This window comes from Penicillium nucicola, assembly GCF_028828085.1.
Source record: "Penicillium nucicola strain IBT 29836 chromosome Unknown utg000003l, whole genome shotgun sequence".
Lineage (NCBI taxonomy): Eukaryota > Fungi > Ascomycota > Eurotiomycetes > Eurotiales > Aspergillaceae > Penicillium > Penicillium nucicola.
Genome location: NW_026643127.1, coordinates 2,336,480 through 2,352,956, shown reverse-complemented (window position 1 = coordinate 2,352,956; position 16,477 = coordinate 2,336,480). Strand labels below are relative to the sequence as shown.

General features: G+C 49.5%; 4 protein-coding genes across 4 annotated transcripts; 1 reads left to right on the top strand and 3 right to left on the bottom strand.

Moving 5' to 3' along the window:
- Positions 1-693: 693 nt before the first annotated feature.
- cps1 (Gly-Xaa carboxypeptidase) lies at positions 694-2,571 on the bottom strand (the record flags this gene model as incomplete). Its single annotated transcript, XM_057126858.1, has 3 exons — positions 694-737; positions 798-2,128; positions 2,213-2,571. 3 exons carry the CDS (start codon positions 2,569-2,571, stop codon positions 694-696), a joined length of 1,734 nt encoding a protein of 577 aa, XP_056985748.1.
- A 2,393-nt stretch (positions 2,572-4,964) lies between these two features.
- Positions 4,965-5,656, top strand: N7511_004432 (uncharacterized protein; the record flags this gene model as incomplete). The annotated part of the gene is made up of 2 exons (XM_057126857.1): positions 4,965-5,241; positions 5,310-5,656. 2 exons carry the CDS (start codon positions 4,965-4,967, stop codon positions 5,654-5,656), a joined length of 624 nt encoding a protein of 207 aa, XP_056985747.1.
- A 2,034-nt stretch (positions 5,657-7,690) lies between these two features.
- On the bottom strand, positions 7,691-11,217 carry N7511_004431 (cation-transporting P-type ATPase PCA1; the record flags this gene model as incomplete). Its single annotated transcript, XM_057126856.1, has 2 exons — positions 7,691-10,638; positions 10,695-11,217. The coding sequence occupies 2 exons, from the start codon at positions 11,215-11,217 to the stop codon at positions 7,691-7,693; spliced, it is 3,471 nt and encodes a 1,156-aa protein (XP_056985746.1).
- Positions 11,218-13,108: 1,891 nt separating this feature from the next.
- N7511_004430 (uncharacterized protein) lies at positions 13,109-16,087 on the bottom strand (the record flags this gene model as incomplete). The annotated part of the gene is made up of 4 exons (XM_057126855.1): positions 13,109-13,154; positions 13,210-14,268; positions 14,319-15,762; positions 15,976-16,087. 4 exons carry the CDS (start codon positions 16,085-16,087, stop codon positions 13,109-13,111), a joined length of 2,661 nt encoding a protein of 886 aa, XP_056985745.1.
- Between the last annotated feature and the right edge of the window lie 390 nt (positions 16,088-16,477).

The following is a 16,477-nucleotide window of genomic DNA, read 5'->3' as shown; positions in this document are numbered from 1 at the left end:
ATGCTTTTATTTACTTATGTGTTCTGCTTTTGTACAATATATACCATTTTGTCTATAAGCGAGATGAAATCAGCGGCCAAAGTGTCTTTAGCTGAATCAAGCTTCATTGACCACCCTCACAATGATCAGATCCCTGAAGAGTATTTCAAAAAGCTTTTTGTACCCAACTAATATGAGTCCGAGAATCGGAGGATGACACCTTTACTCTTTCTACTCGGACCAATGCACCAGCCCGCTATGTACATCACTGCGGCTTATCTTTGAAGCTTAGCTCAAGATTCCATGGAAAAGATTCATGCATTATATGCTACTTCTACATATAGTTTAGAACAAGTCACATTCATCATCCGGTGGGTCTATACAAGTTGCTACGATAAGAAGCCTTGTTTAGACTGAGAAGCTCAAGCGGGATTAAGTCAGCTACAATACGAACTTTGAACCTTGGAAATCGAAAGTGAGGCTCATATGTATCTACAGTCGTCAGAGGTTACAAGCATAGTACTTTAGCCTACAAGCTAAAGGTCAAATCAAGCACAAAAAATGTTATGAGTCAAAGCACGATATTGACAGACAATCCTATAGTTGTTCTCTCATATATCAATTCGCTCCTGTGGTATGCAGCTGTAAATAAGCCTATGCAACCTTCCCTATGTTTGGGAAGCTTGATTGCTGCCAATATACGCAAAGCAATATTTACTCGGACTTTTCGTTCCAATTATCAAAAGAACGAATGAGGTCTAGATATCAAAGTTAGTCAGACAGTTCCCAAAAAGATTAAGTCAAAGGGCAAAACAAACCGTAATAGAGCATCATGCCTTCAAGATGCACATCCAGCCGAATACGCTCATCCACAGTGTGAATATTCAGGGCGCCACCTGCCCGAGATGGACTCCAGCGGTAAATGTTCTTCGACAAAGCCCAATAGAAGCGCGTGTCCGTGTTTCCGGTCATTACATCACCGGAAACAACCACTTTAGGCTTGGTGCTCGATTTGGACAGTGGGTTTGGATGCGATTCAAAGACGCTACGTGCCACACCGGAGAATCGCGCCCAAACTTTCGAGGTGAGAGGGTTTGTGGGTGAGATTGGAGCCGGGCTGAGGGGGACACTAAGAGGAGAGAAAGTGATAGTGCGATCACTGGCACCGCCCTCTGTGGACTGCTCCATGCCAGGGAATGCAATGCGCATTTCCAGGTTGTGCTCTTCGGCGATGGGAGTGATGAGTCGCACAGCACGCTCGAGAAGCTCATCGGGTGTCTGGTGAAGTGCAACGCGATAATTTACCACGGCCTGGATCTTCTCTGGCAGAGCGTTTGTCTTGACACCGCCATGGATCAAGTCTGCAGCCTGTGATGTCTGCATGGTATACCGGACTGCCGGGCCACGAGAGCTAGCAACAGCTTCTCCCAAAGAGGCGGGGTCCTGTGCAGCTAGCTTATCCGCAAGCCAAGTCTCAACATGGTCTGGCGAAAAACGGGCCTGGCACTGGAGCATTCCGTGTGCCGGGTGGTCGGTATCCAACCACGCGGGGAACAGCTCCTTCCGCTCGAGCTCATACAGAATCTGAGCCATAATGCCAATACCAGTGTGCGCAGGCGGGATAGAGCTGTGGCCACCAGGAACAGCAATGTCGAGGATCAGGTCAAGACTACCCTTCTCGCCGACAGCGGGGAGGGCATACAAGACATCATCGTTAGCATCAGCTTCATTGCCCAGGCTCTGCAGACCCATGCCACCTTCGTCAAGAATGAAGTCAAATGAGTCCTTGCCATACTTTTCTTCAAGGGCTGCCGAGATTGAGCCAGCGCCGAGGAATCCGTGCGACTCCTCATCGAAGCCAAAGGCAAAGAGAACTGTACGCTGGGGCTTCCAGTCTTGAGACAAAAGATCCTCAACTACGGACATCAACCCAATCAACACATTCTTGCAGTCACTTGATCCGCGGCCCCAGATCCATTCACCGTCGAAGGTACCCGCAAATGGAGGGTGAGTCCAGTCGGAAGGGTCGTCAATTGGAACGACATCTTGATGAGCCATGAATAGGATGGGCTTTTGTGTGGCGTCAGCTCCCTTAAAGGTGAATACTAAGCCCAGGCGATTGATATGGTCAACCTCTGCGCGCTCATGTCTATAGATTGATCTTAGTACGTTGTCCCCTATCTCCTGTGCTTTACGACTTCATGCAGCACTCAATGCTCGGTTTTTTTCTTACACTAGGGGGAACATCTTTTCCAGAAGCGATTGGAACTTGACCATAGGCTCAAATGCCTCATCGTACGGGTCATCCATAAAGTCGCCCACAGTAGTTGGGATCTGGACCGCGCGCGAAAGACGATCGGCCTGGCGAGCGCGGAAAGCCTCATCCGAGAGGAAAATATCGGAGGAATGCAATCCATCATTTGGAGAATCCACCTTTGGTGCTTGAGGGCATATTTCCTGGGCTGAAGGCTTCGATAGAAGCTTGTTGTAATAGCCAGAGAGATCGGCGTCGGGAAAGAGAAGCTGTTGTGCTGGGATGTTGAGGGCCAGCGCTGGCACAGAGACCAGCCCGAGAAGCGCGACAGGTTTCATTATGAAACGTTAACTCCAGATAGAAACAGAAATTGCAGAAAGAGCTTCAAATGAAGAGAAGTACTCATAGTCAATAGACCGCCAAGGCCTTATCTTCCCCTCTCTTTGGCTCGGCTGGCGGGCTTTGCCGACCCCGAATTGCCCTATCAGAGGCGCCGCTTTGCCGAGAGTTGGGGTTATTGTAGTATTGTAGGGTTGGGGTCATCTTGCACTATCATGGCGTCTGATTGCATGTTCGGTTATGGCGGAATGATTTCGAGCAATCAAGCAATGTTGATTGTCAAGCCATGGAGCATTAAGCTTATAAATACCCCTTGGCGTAGGGAGTATAGCCACGATTCCGGAGTCAACATTTAAGGCATTTCATATATCGCAATCTCCAATAATTTGCAGATGAGTTATTGATAAATCATTCTTTCTATGATCGCACTGGAATTGTCAATTGTTGCCGTCACACTAGCACTATTTGGATAAAGTTGCATGATTTTTCAAATTTGACTTCATCGCGTGCATTGTTTGCAAGCTACCCCGCGACACCATTAAGTGACTCATATCAAATAAAAGGTTGTCTTGGTGCTATGAAGGCGATGTCTTGAAATGGATAAGAGCTATATCTGCAGATATAGAGGCAAATCCACGACTCCATCTCTTGGCAATTGATCTTGAAGATCTTGTGTGTTTGTTCTTGCAAATGACTCGCTAGTATTTTTCGGCTTTGTTCAATTTGATAAGAGTGCAAGAAAGCCAGTCACAACATATTTGACGTATTGGGGGACCTTGCCACGATCGTTGATAGAAAACAACAGCTCGGGGCTGTTGACATTGCAATTATCAAGGTCAACTGTGTCTCGAGAGGGCCTGCTGTGAGGACTTACTGGTCAATCAGCTGCACAGTAAGTTATAGGCGACCCTGAAGACTGTTGGCCCCCAGATTTGATCTATTTCTAGAAATCCCAGGAGGAATGCTTACGGTCCTTGTCAATCTCTCTCGTCATCTTCATCCTTGCAAGTGGGCACTTATGGATCCTAACAAATCCAAGATGAACAAAAATAGCATCGAGACTGCGGTCGCAAGATAGAACCCAGCCTACCTCCTTCAGATGAGGTTCGGATGCCGCTCCAGATAATCTACAAAGCATGACCACCCATTGTGCTGTGGTGCGGGTCTAGCCTCACTTGTAGATTGCAAGAGCTACAGGGAAGTTGATTATCGTTCCCTGCCTTACTTATGGTTCATTTACCGCAGGGCTGCGCCTGTGCCCGATCTATCTAATACCTTGAGTTATTCGAGCAAGGTGCCATCGAGGGATCGAAATATGGCCCCCGATGGCGGACCTATCATCTTTGGATGTGAGGTCTATAAATAAGTCTGCTTGGTACAGTATGCGCAGCACACCTCCACCGCCTATCACACACATGCTTACAGTAGGGCACTGGATGAGGTTGACTTCAGGACTTGAACTTGCCTATTTGGTCCTAAATGACGCACTTGGGGATCACCAGTGGAATAGGTCACGAAAAGACAACTCGCGTGGACAAATTTGGGGCGATCACCATGTGGTTTCTCCACAGCTCCATCAAGACGAAAATTAGGATCCTCCATTTTACAAAACCCGATGAGAGAACAGAAAGAATTCATAAAAAGGGGCAGAGAGGCAAATATCCATTGGAGGCTCTGACGAACGCCAAACAAAGCCCAAGAGAAAGGGGGTTGAGCCATGGGTCAGAGATGAGTAACCACAGAGTTTAAATCGACCCCTGACACCATTCGTAGCTTCTAGCTGAGATTCCTCAGGTTTCGACTTGCGTTGACAGAATAAGTCTTGCAGGGAATGAAGCAAGGGGGAATCAACAACAATGTGCGATTTCTCCCACACACCACACACATCCACTCCAAACCTCCCCCCATACGGGATCCAGTTAGTGCGAGACACCAGAGACACGCGAACTGATCCTCGGTTTCAGATATTTGACTTGTACGGCCCCATCCACCGTCATGGGCTTCTCGAAAAGGGAAGCAAGGCGCCACATCTGGGGATGCCGAGCGGGCGATCATTAGCTTGCGAACCAATGGGACCCGAACGGAAGTTCAATAGAACATGTCGCTTAGTGTTTCAGGATGATCACTAGCTGACTTTGCTCGACAAGTGGTGCTGTTCGATGTCATCGGCCCCAGCTGTACTCCACAGAAAATTCATCGGGAAAAAAAATGGAGCCCGAACAGCTTGCAAACAAACGGGAGTTAAAGAAGCTTGTTAGACCCTTTTTTCCCTGCGCCTCTCTACACAACACCACATCACCCTCTCTAACTGAGTCATTTTCTTTAATTGTCACCATCGCTCTTTACTACACTACACTCTCTAATTGAATTCGAATATTTCCAACTACCCACCATGCATCCCAATATCATTCTCGCAGCTCTTGCGCTCGCCCTGCCCGTGCACTCGATGGTCAACATGGGCTGCTATTCTGACGCTGGCTCCCTGAAAAACCAGGGTCCCTATAGCTATCAATCTCCCGGGTACTGTCAAGATCATTGTTTAGGTGCTGGCAAAAGCGTCTTCGCTCTGACCCGCGGCAACATGTGCTACTGCGGAGACGCTCTTCCCACAGAGAAGGTGAACGACGACAAGTGCAACCAGGTTTGCCCTGGCTGGCCCGCTGAATCCTGTATGTCAATTGAAACTGAATGCAATAAAATTGGCCACCGCAACTAACCACTTCTTCGTTCAATCTAGGCGGCGGCAATGACACCTTCTCCGTCTACCAGATCATCGGGGAAAACGCCCCAGACTCTGCCTCAGATGGCGCATCGACCACCGCGGCACCAACCGCCGCCACAGCTGCCGGAGGCATCATCGTCGCGCCAACGACAAACTCCGCCCCAAGTGGCATCGTGACCGCGGTCTCGTCCATGAACTCCAAGGGCGTCACCGCACTCGCATCCAAGTCCGCCAATGCCGCCACCGCCGCCGCCACATCGGCCACCGTCTCAGCTTCCCCGACCAACAACGCCGCTGGCACCCTTCAGGTTGGATCGTCGATGATGGGCGCTGTTGTCGCAGGCATGGGCCTGTTGCTGTAAGATTACCTCGGGGAATGTCAAATCGTTGGGCATTGGAAACAAACTGCAACTGCAGCTATCGCTTGTTTGTCTCCTTTTAATTCCATGTATATTGCATGTACAGATATATACCCCCCGCCGGATCGTCAGCAAGCTCGTGATATGCTATTGAAATCGGGGATAATATCGTGATTTCATCTGGAATCTTCCTCCTGTGCTTAACCCGCTGGTCCGGGTTCTGCGATGCATTTACTGCCTGTCTTGGGATAGGCATTTACACTCGTTTTTTGTTGTGGGTTCAATATAACCATGACTGCTTTAGATTAGCATATACTACTGCCGAATGGACTTCGATATCTTTTTCGGGAATTTCGGGCTTTTTCACTACACCTACTCTTTCAAGAACATCTCGGGTTTGGGTGTAACCAAGTTGATGCTCACATTTTCGCTTGCTTTTGTCGCCTGCTATGCCCCCGTAGACTGCAACATGATGTCGTTCCTGAGTTGCCCAGCTGAATATCCTTGGATAGTAAGTCATACAGTACGTCTCGAAGCTGGTGCGCCTACGTCCAGTCTTCAATTGATTCTCTGACCCTACTGCGAAGACACTAATCTAGATCGGGAGTTTTCCCGGAGCACCTCTGTCAGTTGGATGTGTATTGTTTCTGACTTAGATTACATTGTATGTTAAAGCAAGTATTCACTTGCAAATCCAATACCTCTGACAGCTCCCTACCCCACCTTCAACACAACCTCCCAAGGGACGACGTATCTTAAAAATCAATCACAAGTAGTCGAACCGGATGTCGCCAAACCTAGCCCATTCTAAACATGAGCTTATATATGACCCGATCCACAGGGGCACAGGCTGCTGGCTACAATAGAAGTACCATCCTGAGAATATCTTCCACTATATGGATGCTCGGCAGCATCAAATCACCGCCTAACAAAGGCGGACGACCTCGTAACATCACTCCAGTCATTCTCGAGGCTTTTTGTGACTATTTACTCGAAACTCCCACCCTGTACCTTGACGAGCTGGGGATTTTTCTGTAGGACGAATTCGCTATTCAAGCAACAAGATCGAACATTAGCCGCGCTCCTACGTCCAAAGGCTGGTCCAAAAAAAATCGCCCTAATCAAGGCCCAAGAGCGCAATTCAGACCTACGTGACGAATATCTCCACTTTATCTCTGACTTTCAGTCTTGCCACCTCGTCTATTAGTTGAGTCTGGATGTGATAAAAGGATAGGCTTTAGGAGAATGGGTTCACTCGTCTCCGCTAGGTATAGCACCGGTTCAAGTATTGACATTCCATCGTGAAAAGCGATATCAGATACTGCCTGTCTATGCCCAAGACGGCATTCTTGTGTCATGAGTGTTCTATGTCTCAGCTGATGAGTCCGTCTTTGAGGACTTTATTGCGCAGCTTCTCAAGCATTGTGGGAAATGGCACGAGCTGAATTCTGTGTTAGTCATGGACAACGTATCCTCCAGGGCTAGGATCCAATGGGGTCGTTTTATCACTCGGAGCGAATGGAACAGATGAGTTTCATCGCACCAACGAGAACCATGCTAATTCTCTATGGGGCCAATTTCAAAACCAGCCCTTGGCCTTATCGTAGTACTAGATACTATTAGGCTTCAATGCTAATCCAGTCATTTTCGCATACTGTATTCCCCTATGGAATGTTCTAGAAGGGACCTAAAATGGTGGGGGAGATCCGGCGATCCAGCTTGATCCACGCCCTACTTTTCCGTAGCCTTCGTCTTCACCTCTTTGTTATATGATGAAGGCTACAAGGCTGCAATAAATTGGTAATTAGGAGCCAGTAGAATAGTAATCGGTGTGATAATCACAAATAACCTAGTGGGATGGGATATCTATTCTGAAACTCATCGGAATGGGCATGGGAACGTTTTTAAACAAATAAATGGGTGAGTTGTTCGGTGGAAGCGCATTGAATTCCCTAGCTCCGCATAAGTAAGTCTACCAAACTACTTAACTAGCACGTCCCAGAGTTATTTCTGATGCTGAAGTGTATGTAGCCTAACCTAGATCTTGGTCCATCGCAGAAGGGCTGCGGCGATAATGACCGGCAACACGCTGATAAGTTCACCGAGCCCAGCGAATTCAGGAGGAATCCTAGCTTTCACGAATGCGCCGGCAGCAAGAAGCACGGCAAATGTGTTGTAAATGAAGCTCCAGCCGAAGTTAAATTTGATGCGCCGTACAGACACTTTGCTCGTATCCATTACAGTCACAATTCCGGATAGATCTGGCCGCATTAACACCACATCGGCAGCAGCCTGCGCAAGGTCGCTACCTGAATTCATGTGAATGCCGACAGTCGCCTGCGCTAGCGCGACAGCATCGTTGGTTCCATCTCCACAAAATATGACAACGGGCTCAACATTCGATGAGTCTCCCAAAAGATTCTTAATGTAGGACTGTTTGTCAGATGGAGAGCTGTGGGCTTGCACATTTCTGTCTGGAATCCCAAGGATTGATGCCACTTTTTGAACGGGCTCGAGGTCATCACCCGATACCACATGGACGGACACATTCCGTCTTAGTAGAGTGGTAACGACCTGAGAAGCTTCATCCCTGAGAGAGTCCTCGAGGCCAAAAACCGCCCACAATACACCGTCGATGGTAAAACAGAACACAGTATAGCCCCGGAGAAGCACTGGCTGTACCAGCGGCTGATCTTGAACATTTAGCCAACGAGAATTCCCTCCCCGCACCGTCTGTCCAGCCATCTCACCCTCTATGCCTCGGCCGGTCAGACTTTTGGCTCCTGGGAAAGCTGTTGCAATAATTCCTTTGCGCCTTAGGTGGTCTGCAACTGCAACGGAGACCGGGTGCTTGTTGTTACTGATGAGGCCTAGTAGGAAGGGGAGTCGTGATTCACCGTTCTCAAGACAGTGTTCGACGACTACGCTTAGATTGCCCTGGGTCAGAGTTCCTGTTTTGTCAAGGACCACGTGAGACGCCTTATAGGCTACTTCGATGGCATCGGCGGACTTAAAGATCACCCCTTTCTCTGCCGCAATACCACCAGCAAATACTACCACCATGGGAACGGCGAGGCCAATAGCACAGGGACAGGAAACAATAAGCACAGTAATGGCGTAGGTGATCGACTGAACGGCTGCTTCTGATCCAGACTTACCTTGGGCCGCCACACCAACTGCAATCCAGACGACAAACGTGGCAATGGCTAGGGCCACAATGACGGGGACAAAGTAAGAAGCCACTTTATCTGCCAGTTCTTGCATTTTTGGTTTGGATAGCTTAGCTTCATCCACCATTGCAGCGATGGCGGTGATGGTGTTGTCGCCGGGCAGTCGAGTGACCCGGATAAGTAAAGTTCCTGAGCCATTGATTGTCCCAGCAATAACGCGAGATTGGGGGCCCTTCTCGACAGTACGAGACTCCCCAGTAATCATTGACTCGTTTAATTCTGATGAGCCAGACACAATGGTACCATCGGTCGGAATCCTTGTATCGGGGGCCACCATAAAAATGTCACCGTATTGTAAAAGCCTGACGTCGATTTCCCTACCCTCCAACGAGTTGACATCATCCACCAGGACTGCATTTCGGCTCTGGAGTGATCGAATAGAGATTGACTCGACTGCTTTCTGACGGGCAAGCGCGGCAACATAACGCCCAACCATGATTAAGGTGACCAAAAGTGTGCTGGTCTCGAAGAATTGTCCTGTTGACAACGCGTTGCCAGCCACGAGGTAGCCAAACGAGACAAGGGAAAAGATGTAAGCTGCACTAGTGCTCAGAACAATAAGGAGATCCATCTCAATGACCTTTGAAAAAATAAGAGCCTTCAGCGCCTTTGGATAAAATGGCCCTACGACCAGAACTTGAACCAGCGTAGCCAGAGCCAGTGAGGTAGAGCTATAGGGTATTTCTCGCTCGGGAATCGGGGCCCATGCCAATACCAAGACCGGAATGGTAAGAATCACAGACAAAAGTGTGATATATCCGACATGACGGACATGCTTCTTCCCAACCCCGAGTGCTGGATCATCGCGGGTGGGCGCGAGCCTCGCAACCCCTGCCCAGTGTTTCTCGATAAGATCGCGTGCCCCGACCACGTCTGGATCGAATGAAACGCGAATTTCGTCCTTGTTGATGGGAAATACTTCTATCACACCTTCTGGCCATGGTCGATTGATGAACGTTGATAGATCCTCAGACGTAATAATATCCAAGCTCGATCCGCTGCTGCTGGTGATCACATCAAATTGAAACTCTGTAGTACGCTCTAGATGATTCATCACATGTTTGACACTCGACATATTGAGATCCACGTCGAATTCAGCGCGGGACAAGATGAGGCTCGTCTTTAAATTCTTGACACCTGACACTGTGGCTAAAGTTCTGTTGAGTTTCGTCTCGCAACCAGTGCAAGTCATGCCAGAAACCGAGAGAACGACATGCTCGATTCCCATGTTCTGTCTCTCTAAGTCAGGGGCCATAGTAACATAGTCACTAGTTTTGCTCTCACTCGCGGTGCGGGCTCTGTTATCTAGCTTCAAGGATTTGGCGCTGGCGCGAGTTTGACTTTCATATGTGCAAAGAGCAGGGATGTTATCCCAAGAAGAAGCGCTCTTAGGTTTGCAACAAGTATTGCCAGAGCAGGTCTCCACAACCCTTTTGTCAGATCCACACGCATTGCGTCGCTTTGGGCTTGCTTCAACATCTCTAGATGTAGATATGCCGTTTGCGCAACAGGAGTCAACCGAGATACGTGAGCGTACCCTTTTCAGCGATTCTCTGGAGCTTCGTTCCCTCAACGTCGAAGGGATGTCGCGAGGAGGACAGCATGTCTCTTTGCCTAGAGCAACAAGTGCACGGCAGATACATCCTAGAGTTGCTAGTGTAGTGGCATACTGTTCGCGAACAGCACGTCGATGATGATCGCAGGCTCTGTGTTGGGGTGCTTCACTTTTCTCCAGTCCCGATTTCAATGAAACAGCTGCATTGAATCTCAAGTTAATAATTTCCAAATTAGGATAGCTCTAATGAACGCACCTTGTTCGGTGACTTCAACCTGCGGGATGTCCTTCCCTGTATCACACTCGCGTAAAGCCAAGCGATCCAGACAAGTCTCGTCGCAGCAGGGGGCAGGTATGCCGCTGCAACATTCTGGGATTTTCAATTCGGTAGGGGTAGAGTTGCTTAATGGAAACGAGCCTGAGGAACTTTCTGGGAGATGCGCGCGCAAACCAGTTTTTTTCTTTCCTTCGCTAGCTTCAATAACAAGACCTTCTTCTGAATCTCCCCGGGCCAAGTCAACAGGGTGTGGAACATCCGTGTTGCAAAAGGCCTCTGAGGGCTGATCATGGCAGCAATTTCCTGGATAAGTCCATTGTTTGGAATATATAGAGGACTCTTTGTCATGGCAGGCATTTGCCGGGTATTGAATGGGGTGCAGAGGATGGTTATTCTCGTTCTGGGCTTCCTCAACTTTGGTGTTGGCCGAGTCGCTGCGGCAGCAATCATCTTGACAACCCTTGTCTGGTGATGCGCCGTCCTTATCACAACCATCTTCCATAGTACTATCCAAGCTGCTGGGTTCAACATCTCCGGAATTGCCTCGTACTGGACTGACTCCATCTTTTACTTGCGAGGGTGTTTGACTTCCCACGTCAATATGCATGGTTGCATCGGACGGGGGTTCATTTGGTTGAGGGAGCGTAGCTGGCTGGCAGCAGGAGCAACTCATAGCGCCCTGTCGATGAATTCGCTTCTAAGCTTTCTGACTATTTTGTGATAGCTTCGCTTGTGAAGTTGTGGTCGGTGTGGTTGGCGCTTGTTGAAGACCTGTACTTTACTGAGGGGTCATCAAGAAACAACCAAGCTCCCACCAGCACGACACCGCGAAGTCACGTGTATTCCTAATATTGCACCATACTTCGACCTTTCGCTGAAATCATTTCTTTCGCCTACCGGGTAGAGAGGGCTGAGCAGGGCTGAGCGGAAGTTGTTCTGCATTGCCCCGACATCCTCAATACATTGAGACTCGGCCACAAACAACTCGTCAGCCCTTTTTATGCATTGGGGATGAAGCTCGGTCAGAGAGCGACTAACATACACTGCCAGATGGAGAGTCTACGAGGGCTCTTCGCAGGACACAGTCGGCTCAGCGGAGGGAAAACTTCCCGGCTAACGCGGAACGAGGGTGTACGGGTGTACTGCAAGCCCTCACGGGGCCTGAGACCGACCTCGGTCGGTCGAAGCGGTGTCCCAGTTGATCTTCCCAGGATGGCATGCTTGTGCAGAAAACGAAATGAAAGACCACCAGTGTGGGTGAAGAGGCCAACCGTAAGCGACCAGAAGCCTCGATTATTGCGTGGGAAATTGGCGTAGTGGTCTATGTAAGTATGCCTGCCGGAGCTGCTGGATATGTTCAGTCAAGAGCATTCTTTTCCCTTTCGTTTTCCAGAGAATGTGTATCTTCAACATAGAATCCTGCCAGTGGAAGAGAAAGTTGGGATAAATCTACCAAAGGCAGGCCCGTCTCCGTCGAATCGACCACAAAATGCCAGTCAAGTACACCAGGCGACTTTACAGCTCCCTGCCTGGTAATCTGCCTACCTACTGACACAGCTTCGAACGGGACATTGCTGGTTGTCGATCCATGCGGAAGCCTTTCACTCCCAGGACGATAATTGGTGCGTCTGAGGTGACCGAGAAACAATCACCCATGTTCTACAGGGTTAACTAATCTGAGAGACCTGCGGCGAGAGCTACAGGAGAGGATCGGCGACGCGTTTTAAGGCGAGTCGAGCCTGCTAGGAGTCTCTCAAGAAGGAGGGAGAGGTAAGCCAGACAAAGTGTCTCGAGCCAAGATGGTGGAAGCCGTATTGGATTTCGCGGAGCCGTTGTAACGGTTTCGATGTTGCCTCGCTACACTCTGCACGCCCAAGGAAACACTCATCACCCTTGCTCGCGATGCCATCAAAGATATCCTTAATTGGAACGGGTTGCTATTCCGGAGAAAGGCGCCCTAGATGCTTGATCTACTTCCAATCCACCGCATTGAGAGACTGGCAGTACACAGCATTCTCATGCTCCATTGTTTGGAGACTGAAGGTGAGATGATTCGCTAAAGAGGCCTGGCAATTTAAGCCAGCACTTAGCAGAATCTGAGAGCGCTCTCATGTCGAATTGCTATCATCGGGAGCTAGATAGAAATCAATACTCTAAAGTTATATGATCTTCAAGTGAGAATGGAAGTGAATACAGCATATCATTACTGCGCTATTCTCAATAAGCCCATGTACAATAGTGAAGTAAGAATAGACAAGGGACGAATTTATTGACAAGCCGAAGAAAATAGAATAAAGAAACTCAAAACAGAATAATGCATAACTCCGGGGGTATCTCTTTAACAGAAAAAGGGCCAACAAACAAACCCCAGGAAAGCAAACCTGCCAGCAATCCTACTTGGAGGCGTACTCCAAGCCTTGTGGGAGTTCCTTCCCTTCCCTGTAAAGCAAGTTGTTAGCAAAGATCTCAACTGTGATACAAACGAATGACCTACCGTTCGTATTTGCGCCGCAAGTTGCGCGCGCGGTCTTTCAGGTTCACCTGGCTACGGCCTTGCAGCTTCGGCCCGCCATCCCTGGCAGGGCAGACGCTGTCTTCTTTCTCGATTTTCGAGAAAGAAGTGCCGAACAGCGCCATTAACTTGATCAGGCGCGTGTCCTCTTCCTCGGACCACTTTCGATTGGCCTTGCGAGAAGGCAGGCTTGCTGCGCGCCGGTTAAGCTGAGCTTCCCATCGCGATGCCCTGATGATCGGTTCAGCGGTGCTGCTGACCTGGCTTGCATTCGGTGAAGCTGCTTCAGCTTGGACCTGGGTAGACCGAGTCAAACTCGACTGGAGCTGTTTGGCTGCGCTAGTGGACACAGTCTCGGCTTCAGTGCGCTGTTTTTTCACAGCCGGGAGATTTTGTTTCGGCTTCTCGGCCCTGAGGTCAACATCGCGGTCGTTGTCTTCGAACGCCTCGTCGTCGGAGATGTCACTCGAGTAGGATGGGCGTCTGCCACGCTTCTTCGGGTTGACATCTTTCGGCACAGGACGTTCAGCCCGTTGTTTCTCTGCACTTTGTTCATAGATGGAGCTAATTGGCGACACTTGGGCACGGCTGTCCTGGGCATCAATGAAACGAGGGCCGGCAGGGAAAGCTTTTCTAGCAGGGGGCCGCTGTGTAGCCGACCGCTGTGTGCTTTCGTTTTCCGGCGAGTCGAAATACCGGCCTGGGTTGTGGCTGACCCGGTTGATTCTAGCAGAGGCTGAGGGGCTCGTAGAGGCCATGAATCCACTCTCACTTTCGCGACTGATATCTAAATCTTCGTCGTTGTGGTGCAAGGTGGTATCATCTGCGATGTTGGGGTATGTGACGTTGGGGGATTGCTGAATCTCCCGCTCCGGGGTTTCTTGGTCAAGGGTGAACGGCCCAGGAGGATCCCTCAGGTCCCCGGTTGCTTCATTCGAAAAGCGATTGGGTGCCTGCGATTCAAGAGCTGCTTCGTCTTGTTGACGGCTGTGATCCATGCGGCTTTTGAGAGCTGCCATGGCAATCGAGTTTCGATAATGGCTATCAAGAAATGTTAGCAGTCGAGTAAAAGAGAAATTCACTTTAAGTACCTCTTTGATTTCCGTCTTTCGGGTTCCGTTGTATTAGGCTGCGTCTGGGGGTGGACAACTGGTGTAGAAGGCTTTTGAGGCGTGGTCCGAGGTTGGGGGGCCTGGGCCTCAGAATGCTGGTCGACAAACAGGGGCGATTCCATTCTAGCAGCTTGCTCCTGAGTGCGGACAACTTGTGGCGAAGGCTGAGATGGGACCTTGGACTGGGAAACTCGAATCTCGGGCTGGTGAGCAACAACCGGAGCCAGTTCCACGGTGGGTACATTCTGGGGCGACCGGGACTGCTGGGGAGTTTGCTGAGGAGGCGGCTCTAGGAGACGAGGTTTCTGTGGTGTAGAGAACACCGAAACTTGGCGCAGGCTAGTTGGACCGACTGAAGCTGAAACCAAGCGACGTGAAGACCCTCTTGCGGCTTGGTCATCTGAGATACGCTTGAGGTCATTCTTGATCTCCCTGTCGCGTCCTTGGATCCAGCGTGCAAGCTCTCGCTCAAAGAAGCGCAATTTGTAGAGCTTCTTCAGGCTGTCAACACCATCATCGTAGATTTCGTCGCGAAGATCACTGAATCTTTCATAAACAGCTTGTTGGAATTTTTCAGGCAGGGTCTCGGGAAGATGCCCATCCTCATCTTGCAAGACGCCAGGCAAGTTGAAGCCCCTGAAGGTGGTCGGTGATTCTTGGTTGTCTTCTACCCCAGGAATAAGATCCATGCAGAAGATCTGTCGCAAGATGGCGATAGGATCAAAGTTTCTGAGTTCACGACGCCTCTCCACCTCCATAATGAAGAATTGAGTTCGAATGCTGAGAGCAAGGTCGAATGTCTCCTGGTGAAGTTCAGTTGCTCCAATTGTACCGACAGTGGTTGCGTCCGCGATTCTCTCTATGAAGCATGCAGGGAATTTGATATCCAGCTCTTGAATGACTTCAGGCTTGTCGTCGGTACCTAAGGTGGGAAGGAACATGTTCAGGGCCAACAGGGCACAGTTGGCCAGATGCAAACTCGGAAGAGATGTTTCAAACTGAGCAGATGAAAGACGGTGGCGGAACTCGGATATCTCGAGGAACGTCATGTCTTGACGTACAAGAGTCAAGTCACTCAATTCGTCTCTCATGCCTTCGACGTAACGCCTGAATCGCTTGCGATTGGGATTCTTGACATCAAGGAGCCTTTTAGCCTCCTCTGCAAGAATGCTAGGCATCAAATGCTGGGGAATTATCAATCCCAAGACATTGTTCGCTTCTTGTTGAACGTGAGGTAGCTTGGTTGCGATCTCCTCCGCAAGACCAACATTATTTGTGTCCACATCATTGTGTCCCAATGTTGTACCAGAGACATTAGTGTGACCTTCATGGTTCTCCGGCGACTCGGGTATAATTTCCCGGCGATTGGGGGTAGGATTTCGAGGAGAGCTTGCCATGTGCTCTTCTGGGAAGGGACTTAGAACTGGAGCAAGTCAGAATAAATTTGCAAGTGGAAAGTGCAGGTAGAGAGCGTCAGATGAGTTAAGTAGACATGAAATATGAACCAACAAATGTCAGGCTGATGCATGTCTAACCTCGGACTAAAGAAAGACATTGTTCATAGACGCCAAGACAAAGCGTGGGTAGACAGTGTAGGTTCAAACTGGACGCCAGCGCAAAGAATCAAATATCTTACTATTTCGCCCAGAAGACACCCCAGTGCTCATGGCAGATTTGCCTGGTAGATCATTATCAATATCGCGACTTTGGCTTCTCGTGATCCGGCGCTGATTGGACGCGGTAGCCATGGAAGGCGGTGGCTCAGGGCACGTGAATGTCACGCGTGTAGCAGTGTTGATTTGCGATCAAGGTGTGATTTTTCGTCAGCAACAGCTGAAGGAATCAAAATTCAGGTCCCTGAGAGTTATCTGATCAAGATAGCCACTGTATGAAGATGGAATGAATCTGATGGGAGATGAGTATGTTGAGATGGGAAAGGAAGAAAATGTGAGGGTTTCGGGGTTGTTTGCCAAGAGAAACACGGCACGTCCGAAAAAAGCGCGCATCATTCTTTTTCCGTGGGGTGCTGGATATTTCCATGAGTCAGGTGACCGACGGAAGCCCCGTAACATTGTTAGTCCGTAAACCCTAACCTCTAGGCCATAACCTCTAGACCCTAACCCTCCAGACCCTAAACC